Below are 11,586 nucleotides of genomic sequence, written 5' to 3'. Positions count from 1 at the left end.
TCCCTATCAGAGAGGATATGAGGACAACCTAGTCAGAGATAACCCTTCCCAAAAAATGGAGACAAGGTACCCTAGGGTTCTTCTGGAAAATGTAAAAGTCAGGAGGTCCATAATGTCTTTAGCCAAGAGCACCTCAAGTTGGTTCTATCTGTGCCTTAGAAAAAGTCATGTTCTGGAGGAGAAGCCATGGTGCCCTTTGGACACCAGGAAGGTTTTGACATTCAAAAACAACCTAAACGAGGCCTGTGGCCAGAAAGCGTTCAATTTCCCAGGCCTAGCCACCTCTGCAGAGCCTTCATGGAGGAGCCTTTTAAGCAGCCAGATTTGCTAGGGCTCATTGGGTGACACCAGCCACAGGCTCCTAAGCACACTTCTTGGAAGCAGAACTGCTGGGGCCACTGGGAGATGTCCTACCCACTCTATACCCCAAACTGAGAAGCTTAGCCTTAAAACATTCTGGGTGATGAAGCATTTGTTTCAACAAGGCTATGAAATTACAAATTCTTGCTGGAAAAGAATCTATTGTATAAAAATACACTTTTTTCCCAACTCCCTTCCCAATAGATGAATATAATGATCCTATTAGAAATTATACATTATAACATATATCTCTGGGGACCAGCAGTTGGCGTAATGGCCATGTCACTGGATTCCCATATAGTCAACTGCAGTTCGAATCCTGGCTTAAACTCACACCAGGCACATGTCTGTATGTGCCCAAGATCCCGAGAGGAGAACAAATTGCAGAGTGGTCATCCCCGCTCCTCGGGGCGTGATTTTTCCCTTTCTGTCTCTCTGGTGAGTGCACATGCCCTACAGCAAAAAACTCTCAGAAAAACAAACAAACAAACACACAAAAAAAACATACATCTCTCAGTCAACTTATTCTGAATGTATGAAGTAAAAAAAAAAATCAATTTGAGAACAGTAAAAACACAGGTACCCACTGATTAAAAGAGTATACTTTTAATGCACTTTAATATCTGTTCATTTCTTATGCCACAGTAATTTCCCCATTGTTTTGCTCCTGTAAGTTTTCAAAATATATATATATATATATATATAAAATTGTCTGCAAAAAATAAAATCATTTTGCAGGACCAGCAGGTGGTTTGATGGTTAAGGCGCTGGACACTCCAACATAGCTGACCAGTTTGAGTCTGAGACCTGGTGGCTTGCTTTCTCGCTTTCTCTCTGGTCAAATTTAAATAAATGAATGAATAAATAAAAAATTAAATTATTAAAAAATTGTTTTGAATCTAAAATTGCACTTAAACATGCAGTCTTGAGCCAGGCCCACAATGCAGCAGCTAAATGCTATGCACAAGAAGGTAGATTCCACTTGGCCAACTGTGGTTCAAATCCAAGTCCCAGCAGCTTAAAAAACACACCAGCTGCGTGTGTGCCCAGAATCTGTACTGGACGAAAACATGAAGGAGAAAAGACTGTGGCATAACCATGCTCCACTGGCAGGTGTATTTTTCCCTCTTTCTTTCACCACCCCCCAATCTGCTAAGTGCATGTGCCCTCTGGCAATTAAGACTAAAGAAGTGCAGATTCGCTGGCATCTTTCTTAGAATACATATGTACCTCTTCCTTTTCAAGTCCATATCCTGTATGCAACAGCAATGTCACTGATCTCTGAGTTTTTCTAAAATTGTATTTTCATCACATCGCTCATAAGCTAAAAACTTCTCAAACTTTCTATAGAATTGGGTTTAAATTCTTCATTCTGGTATACTAAGTTTCTAGTAATGAGACTCCACACCTGGTACTATTACTAACTCTTAACTTTTAGACAGGACAGGTCCCGGACAGCCACTTAAAATAATAATTTTTCTCATTTCAATCTCCCTTCACAAAAGCCCTATCCTCCTCTGTTTTCACAGATCCACCCTTTAAAACTGTTCATTCTACCTTGTCCACAATGCCTAGAATACCCAAACCTACCCATTGAATTTCCTAAATTCTTATTTCTGTCAGCACTTACCAACTGAACGTTAGGACAATCAGTTAAACATTTTACATCTACCTGCGTATGATCTTAAAGAAGACTTTCCCTTGTGCAACCGTTCTGTCACAGTATCAACATAGTTCTTAAATGAGAAAGAAGAGCAATATATAACTAACTAAAGGTTAAAATTCTATCCTTTATTATCAGGTTCAGAAACAAACATCTTTATTTTGGAACATCACCCTGCTTTCTGGTTGTCTTAAGACAGCCACGAGGGCACAGTCATTAAGCACTGCACACAGGGAACCAACTCTCACATGGATGGCCCACTGGTGAGTGCTTTCTTTCTCTCTTTCTCCCTATCTGCCTGGTATGGACATGCCCTCAGGCAATAAAAAATATTTTTTTTAAAAAAAAAACATGAGGTCCTAATGTACTTCAAGATTTTTAAAGTTGAAAATATATTACTTGGAAAAAATTCCTTTCACTTCATGTAAAGTGATTAAGCATTCTTGTAGATGTTGCATAAAAAGATCCTATCAAGACCCACCATTTCCAGGCACACTACATGTCAAACGCTACATTCAGCACTTTCTGTGCATAACATTATTTAATCTCCTCTACACCAAGATTATCCCCACTGCACAGGTGAAAAAATTGGGTGTTAAAAGATTAAATAAAGTTACACAACTATTCAACATAGACTCAAGCTCAGCTGACTCCTAACAACTCTTAATATCTGTCTTACACACTTTTCAGAATGCTCTATTATTAATATACTTATATTTTCATGTTACATTATAAAATACTTCATCAGATAAAGTTAATCAAATATACCTTCTGATCCAAAACTTATGTTTAGTATGATCTTTATTTTCAAGTATTTGGGGCATTTAATTTCTTTGAAAATGAAAAAGCTACATGAAACAAATACATTATATATATCTCTAATAAACAAAATATGTGATTAACTTGAACACCCCCATTCCCATACCAGGCTCTGTAACAAAGAGTTCATTATACTTAATGCAGAGCTGCCACAGGGCACTTGCTAATTGGCTCCGTGGTAGCCTAAAGCAGCACACATACTTCCTCAGGAACCTACCAGGCGGGGAATGACAGACATAGAATATAGCTCCATGACTCCAACTAGAAAAGAAATGGTAAAATTACTGAGTTGTTAGTAAAGAGCTAATGATATAATAGTATGTAGTCACTATTTATAAAATATTCCTTTGAAATGTAGCTAACTTTTTAATGAGCTTTATTGCTATATACTAAACCAGAGTTGTCTATCTACTCATTCCCCAACTTATAAAACCACATTCGAATGGTCAGGATAAGCTCAAAGGACTCCTCCTTGAACAGGCATGTCTCAAATCTAGTAGACTGAATTGCTCTTTCCTCTACCTTTCTACAGCAAACTCCACTTAGGCTTCTTTTCAAAACAGTTTACTGTCTTTATTATAGGTCATTTTTAACATATCCTTTTCCATAATTGGTATGATAAGGATTTTAGTCCAATCTCATACCTACCAGCCCCAGCAGTTTTAAACATATTTGTCATAAAAATAAAAACTGGAGGCCAGCCAGTAGTATAGTGGTTAAAGCAGGTGGATTCCAAATGGTGGACTTTGCATTCAAGTTCCAGACCTACTGTCTTGAAAAACACAACAGGCATGTGTGTGGGCATGTCCAAACTCTGGAGAGGAGAACAGACTGGGCACCACCATTCCCTCAAGATGATACCTCACTTTCCCCCACTCTGGCTTTCTCTGGTGAATGCACACACCCCATAGTAAAAACCTAAAAAGAAGAAAATAAAAACTGATGATTTAAATTAAGTTTTACTCTAAAGCCAAGCTGATTCAAGTAATTGCTATTTAAGTAGTAGTAGTACTTTTATCAGAAATATTTTTAAGTTTAAAATAAGATATAAAAACTACTTTTATTTTATGCATAATACATAACAAATATTTTTATTTATATTGTATTACAATAATTACATGTTACATAGCAATATATTTGATACACCAAATCAAAGAGCAACAATTTATCCTTAAAATCTAAGTTCAAGTAGACAAATATCAAATTCTGTATGCTAATATTCTTGGAAATCAATTAAATGGCTATAAGAAAAATTGTTTCACAATAAAATTAACTGTTTTATTTTACTATACTAGCAGCTATGTATACATCCTGGCTACAAGGTAACACTACCATTGCAAATTGAACATACAGGCAAATCGAACATACAGAAACACTATCTTTATTTTAAAAGGTAAAACTTTGCTGTCTGAAAAACAAAAGCAATCATAGGTGATACAGTCACAGTGACTCAATTAGAAATGGTCTACTTTTGGGACCAGCAGTTGGCGTAATGGCTGTCGCTGGACTCCCATGTAGTCGAATGTGGTTTGAGTCCCAGACCCGGTAGCTTAAACTCAAGCTGGGCACGTGTGCGTGCGTCCCCAAGATCCTAAGAGGAGAATGGAGGAGAAGGGACTGTAGCATGGCCATCCTCCCTGGGGGGTGATTCCTCACTTTCTGTCTCTCTGTCTCTCTCTGGCAAGCTGGCGAGGGCATGTGCCCTACAGCAAAAAACTCTCAAAAAAAAAAAAAAAAAGAAAAGAAAAAGAAAGAGAAATGGTCTACTTTTAGAGATAGGAGGTCTGGAAAAGTGTACACAGAAATTGGGGAAGTAAGCAAAAAGTAGAAATTATTCTCTTCGTGAGAAACTAAAAAAGGTTCAACAGGAACAAGATTTAGTAAAGCCAAAATCACTGGAAATAAATATGTGTAGTAATTATAATGCTAAGGTGGAAACACTTCAAATGCACAAATCTAGAAACAGCTATTGAAATTTGCATTACTGTGTTCAAAGAAGTTAAGGAGTATCTCAATGTTAAACAATAAATTGTCAAGAACTGGTATGGTTTTGAACAAATTTGCTACTCTCTAACAACTAAAAATATACCATTTCTATTCTCTAAAACAAAAATCTAAATCAAATAAGATAGCACCTCACATTAAAAAACAAACAACCTCATACTTGTCCATTGAGTTTAAAATCCTAAGTTTGATTCAAACATCACAGACCTGACATTGTCGTACTAAGTCAAACAGTTTTTTAAATGTTGTGTTTCATCAAATTTGAGACACCGACCAAAGATACTTCATTGTAGTAATTCTCATTGTTTCTTTTCCCATACCAATCCCCTGCCAAACTTAGCCTGACACCCAAGAGCAGAATGGATAAATCTATTTTAGCTCAAAAATATTTCTCAAAGAGGTTCTCTTTTTCTAATCCTCAGTGCCAAATGACCTTCACCAACTCTTCCAAACAATTATAAGAGTTTCCTGAATAGTTTCCTCAAGTCCTTCTTCCCTTTCCTGTGCTCTGCTCCTAACAGATATTTCATGCTGGCCCAGGGCTCCTGATCTAAGACAGTAATCCAATCATATCACAAGCCAACTTTAAAATTCTCATGATTCCCCAATGCTCATACAATGTCCAATCCTTTGCATTCAATTCGGACCCAATATTTACACATCTTTTTCTATGAACTCAAAGAACAGGACTTACATTTTAATAATCTAATTTCTTTCATATAGTAAACATTCCAAGTGTAGTAATACTGAAAATACCATTTGATGATCAGAGCTGAAATTATTTAAAAAGAAAAAAAAATTCTGATGAACTAGAGCAGCCACACTGAGGTGAGGGGCAATGAACAGAATTAGGAGACACACAAGGGCCTTCTTCATATTCATAACCTTCAGAGCATAGTTATGTGTTGCTAAACAACAAAGTGTGTGTTCTAAGAATTGCATCCTCAGGCAATATTGTCACTGTGTGAACATCACAGTGCACTGAGGCAAACCTAGATGATACAACCAACTACATGCCTAGGCTAATACTTACCTTATGGGGCCACAGTCTTGTAGGCCATGTACTGCCATGGACCAAAATGTCATTCTGAGGTATGTGACTGTATCACATGTTTATAATAAATGTTTACCGAATGTGGAAGTTTTTGAACCAAAACTCAAGATTCATATCCGAGCAATTTGAAATTTACACAGAAAATAACTGAACTAAGTATTTCTAGTTGGAAATATCAAATCTCAGACTTGAAGGTAGCATAGGAACAAGACTAGAGGAATCAATGTGAACTAAAGAGGGGCCAGGACAGTCCCCTCTCTAGCCTATATCCTGCCGGTTTTATAGGAGACAAGGAGAAGAAGAATAATCTGGAATAAACAATTAAAGTGGACAGACTGACAGGTGAAAATAAACTATGCAATAAATGTTTAAAGAACTTAGAATCATACAATTTATATGTTTCCAATAAAGTCTCAAAACATGCATGTTCATTAATGGCAATTAATGAAGATTATTAATCTGTATGTAATCAATTCCCCTGCTACTTAGTTTTATAAAGAAATAATTCTCTCAAATTCTACTTTAAAAGTTAAACCAAGAAACTTACATATCGACTTGTAACAGTGCACTGGGGTCACTGGAATATAATCTCAATACTTTCCTATCAGAAATCTAAGAAGACTTACATACTATATCTTGTATTTGATCAAATCACAACAACCTGTTCTCTTTAACTATCGGACTCGCTATGTGTTATCCTGTGTCCAGTGCCTAAGAGCTCGTTAATTACCTAAACTATATCTCCATAGGTCTTGTTAATTACCCGTCTCCTGTCTCAGAGGACCTTGTTAATAACTTGTACAGTCTCTCTAAAGAGGTCCTAACAACACATTAAAATTAAAGATGCTTTTCTTTTAGCACCTGTCAAGTGCTGTAAATTGAGAAATTTTCACATCAGTTTATTAGCCCACAGTAGTTTTTGTGGATTTTTTTTGGTTTGTTTTCTTCTCTCCCACACAATCTTTCTGTATCTCAATCTCTCATTTCAGCCCCCCCCCCAAAAAAAAAGCTTAGCAAAGTTTATCTTTTTTTGTTACAGAGGCTTTTTTATTTGTTTTCAATTTTGAAGACTATTAATATCAATTTGCATTAGTGAGTTACCAAAAGGAAGGCATGGTTGGTATCTGCAAATTAACCCATTGGGAGATGCACCAATTAATGAGAGCTATTATAAAGAGTATTAAGATGACAAAGGGTAAAAAAAGTTTCAAGTAGTATCTGGGGAGTTAAACATAAAGTTCTAGTTAAGTGTTACGGGAACTAATCACATTACAAATTTCATGTTCCCAGTCATTGTTTCACTGGATACATTCTGTAAACTCCTGGGCACTAATGGATTTAATGGTTCGAAAAACTATCTCTCAGAAGTTTTTGTTTTCTGCCTCACCAATAAGGGTATAAATTTTTAGCTATGTAAAAGATTTATAGCCAATCATAAATAACAGACAAATTATCTTTAATAATAGTCAAATATGAACAAAGAGTAAATACTGCTACTAAAATAAACCTCTTGCATGTTAAGGTTTATGATGCCAAAGACTGAGCTGCAATGTCATAAACTCACTCAGAGGGGAAAATGTTCATAAGGGACATTACAAAAAAAATGAAAGTTTAAAAATTACAAATAGGATCTTTTCATAAGGGTAATTTGTTTACTATACTTTTTAAAAATGAAAGTGTAAGCCTACAGTAAACAGTCCTTTATTTTAAGCCTACAGTAAACAGTCCTTTTTTTAAACAAAGGCTATTTCATAACAATGGTTATATGCTTATAGGACTAAATTAAAAACACACTTAAATATACATTTTAGGTAACCGATGTTTTGGAGCACATATGAAAGTTAGGATGTAACCACAGAACAAGAATTGACAAAGGAAAGAAGAAATGGGAGAGGTCAAACTGATCTTGAAAGTAAAAGGCATACTATCATGTAGAATTATAATACAGTGAGGGTAAACATGAGGTCTTGATCTTAAATACTACTTCTGTACTGCCCTAAAAAATAACTATTTGTGCTAAGAAGCCAGCCTCCTCCACTGCTAATACCACAAATGAAACTATATGCTATAATAAAATCAATAATACCAAGAATACAAAAATAAAACAAATCATTAAGTAACCCTAGAGCAACTAAAAAGTGTTGCACGGTATTTACAACCACAGTAAATCTAAAATCATTAAGTGAAAACATGTTCTTTGTGCAGGTCACAAACAAAATTCTCTGATAAAAATACCTCCCATAAATCCCTGCTTTCTGATCACCTGCTCTCTAATATCAAACATTAGCTCATCAAATGGAGTTGGTTTATTTTTTATTTTTTTAATTTTAGAATAAGATATACACAAGCAATTTACTCCTTAGGTTAATGAATCCCCTTAGCTAGACTGAGTTCTTCAGTCCTGAACTTTTTCTAGAAGCCTATACTCCCTTAGAATATATATCATGGAATTTCTCTCTAATTTACTATGGCAGCCTACAAAATTAAGTGTACTTTCAAAATGTCATTCATCACTCCTGATGTTCAGGTCTTGAAGCCCAATAACTAACTCATCCTTACATACCATAAGTATTTATTTAATAGACATTTCTGCCTTGTCTCCAATGCCCACTGTAAGTTAGGGGGTTTTAGTACTGGTTTGTTGTTGTTTTTAACCTACTCAACCAAATCTGTTACTCTCTACACATCTCTGTTTTAGACAAGCTGTTTTCCTTACGTGCCCTCTACCTTTGTGAAAGCCCTGTATGCAAAGTTAACATGACTAAGTTGTCTACTCAAAGATGAGTTTACAGCACAACTTATTCGTATTCATCAGTAGGTTCTGACTACTTATAGATAGGCCATTTTTTTTTTGGGGGGGGGGAGAGGTTTTTGCTACAGGGCACGTGCGCTCGCCAGACAGAGAGAGAGAGAGACAGAAAGCAAGAAATCACTCCCTACAGGGGATGGTCACGCCGCAATCCCTTCTCCTCCATTCTCCTCTTGGCCTTCTCCTCCATTCTCCTCTTGGGATCTTGGGCACGCACGCACATGCGCCCGGCGTGAGTTTTAAGCCACCGGGTCCGGGACGTGAACCATGGTCGACTACGTGGGAATCCAGCAACATAGCCATTACGCTAACTGCTGGTTCCCTAGATAGGCCATTTTTAAGCTGACTGACAATAATCAGGAAGTTTTTAAAACGTTGATTTTCATCTTGGGGCCCACTCACTGACAATTCTAATGCATGTCTGAGATAAAGCCCAATGGACTACAGTTTTTTAAAAACCCCCATAATCCCTTGACAACATGACTGTTCTGGGTGTGGCTGAGACACACAATAAAACAGGATTTCATACTGTGTTAAGAAACCTATACAACTCAGTTGGGAAGACTGTAAAACCTAGACCTAAGAAACATTATATGGCAATCATGTCTCCTATTATCAGCAGAAATACACAGAAGGGAAATACCAGCTCTTACTCAAGAAAGAATGAACGTTTTTACCATCAGGCAGTCAACACTTAGAGACAAGTGAAGAATGTATCCCACAACTAAGCTCAGGAACGGAGAAGACATGACAGATAAGGACCTAGGGGTAGAGAGATGCAATAAGAAAATGAACTTACCTACGATGGATTGGTGGGGAAACTAACAAAAAGTTGCATAGGTAAGAAAAGCCTAAAATGTGATTAAGCCTTAAAAGGTAGAATTTGGATCTGGTGTTGCAAACCAGTCATTCTGAAACCTTTCTCACTGGGGCTTTCCTAAGCAGAACATAAGGTACCATGGCCCACGAGCTCTGCTCACTGGGATTCATAATGCTATCTGCTGTAATAAGTAAATGCAAAAATCTCAGTTATTTAATATTCTGAGGATTTACCACTCACAAAAGGCCCAAATGGTTATTTCCTGGGCAGATGGCTTTCTGCTTGTACTCAAGGACCTACACTGCTCCTATCTTATGGCTCTGCCCTTCTCAAAGGTCCGTTCCATTTAGCTAGGCCATGAGTCAGCACTATTTCTGTTAAAAGCCAAGTAAATATTTTCAGCTTTGCCAAAAAAAAAAAAAATTAATCTCTGTCACAATTACTCTACTATTGTAGCACAAAAACAAATGAACATAGCTGTGTTCCAATAAAACTTTATTTACAACAACAGGCAGCAAACCAGATCTGGCCCGCAAACCATTGGTCCAGGGTTTAGAGGCAGAGAGGCAGAACAGAGGATTATGTGAGAGGTTTTCATGGACCAGACCTGACAGTGGTATACATCTATTCCACTAACTCTTTAATAAGTCAGAACATGGTCCCATGTCCCCACCTAACTGAAGGGTCTATATTATGTCACAGTTTAAAAAAGAGAAAAAACGAAACTAGGTTTGGTAAACACATCCATCCATTTCTACTTTCCAGTTTAAAAATAGTCTAGTGTTAAATAAAAATTGAGGGTTTTAAAAATAATCCATTATGTGTTAAATTACTTATAATTTGCTAAAAAAGTGCTTGAACTTTTTAAAAAATGGTATAACAAATATCCAGTTATATTCTAAAGAAAATGACATACTGCTAATGAGAGAAAAAGCATTACTTTACAAACTATGAGATACCCATTCAACAAATTAGTTGATAACTTAGCTGATAATGATATACCACTGATATTGATGATATTAAACTACACGTGATTTATAATTTAAAAATAATAGCAGTAACTTTAAAACTCAACCAATTCCAATAGTAAATTGATAAAATATTTTCGTGAAATCAACTACATTTACATATATATGTGAAGTAGGAGCTTTACAGCGTACCAAGTGTTAGACAGCACTCAGAATTCTTATTGACAGAAGAAAGAACAGGCACGATGCTACACACCATGCTGCATACTCACTAAACCCAATACAGTTCCTGCTGGTGTATAGCTAACCGGCTTCTTAACTGGTTGCAATGAGGCGGGAACAGGACTAAGCTCTGGTGAAGGGGACATATGTAGATGTCACACCACTGCCAGAACTGTCACACAAAGCGTCCCCCTGTGATCCTTCCTGCTCCTCCCTGTTACAGATTCTGGAGGCCATGTGTTAAATGACAGCATCACAAGAAGGCTGGTTCCTGAGACTGTGGAGCTGAATGACTACACAGAACAAAGTACTCACTTTTTCCATCCCCATCCCAGTGAACTACTTTGTGATGAAAATGAGTAATAAACTTTGACTGTAATTAGTCACTGAGATCTGATAACCTACCCTACAGTAGAGTTCTTAAACTAAAAATGTGCTGTTTAGGTTATAAATACTAAATTTTAGTAATCCTATAAAATTCACTTGGATATTTAACAATGTTTATTTGTACATAAAAATGCACACATTTGCCATTATAGATCTGTTTTCAGACCACCAGAAAGACCCCTAAAGCCCACACCGGGATGGAAGCATAAGACTAACAGAATGAAAGTGGCCTTTTAAGAAATTGGTCTGTATACTTTGCTCATTTATTCAGTATTTCTAGCACCTACTACCTCTAAACATTGTGCTGGGGATTATCAGCAAGAAGATGGAAATGAAGGCCCTCCAGCTGTTCATGGTGGTAGGAGAGAAAAGTAACAAAGCTGTGAGTGAATAATACAAGTTGTTGCAGATGCTGCCCACCTGCAACAACTACTACCTGTCCCCTAGAGAAGCAGGCAAAGGCTTCACAGTGGGGCATCT

At 36.8% G+C, this 11,586-nt stretch overlaps 1 protein-coding gene across 2 annotated transcripts in view; it reads right to left on the bottom strand.

The window, feature by feature from the left end:
• RAB11FIP2 (RAB11 family interacting protein 2) overlaps positions 1-11,586 on the bottom strand; it is a 48,427-nt gene that overhangs the window by 25,532 nt on the left and 11,309 nt on the right. The window contains exon 4 of one of the 2 annotated variants that reach the window (XM_006162051.3): positions 3,060-3,103. The exons of the other annotated variant lie outside the window; for it this stretch is intronic. Coding sequence (XP_006162113.1) covers positions 3,060-3,103 — 44 coding nt within the window. The remainder of the gene's footprint in view (positions 1-3,059; positions 3,104-11,586) is intronic. 2 annotated transcript variants of the gene reach the window in all.

This window comes from Tupaia chinensis, unplaced genomic scaffold, assembly GCF_000334495.1.
Source record: "Tupaia chinensis unplaced genomic scaffold, TupChi_1.0 Scaffold139602_1, whole genome shotgun sequence".
NCBI classification, from domain to species: domain Eukaryota; kingdom Metazoa; phylum Chordata; class Mammalia; order Scandentia; family Tupaiidae; genus Tupaia; species Tupaia belangeri.
Note: the sequence above shows the minus strand (reverse complement) of the source record. Positions and strands in the feature narration are given on the sequence as shown.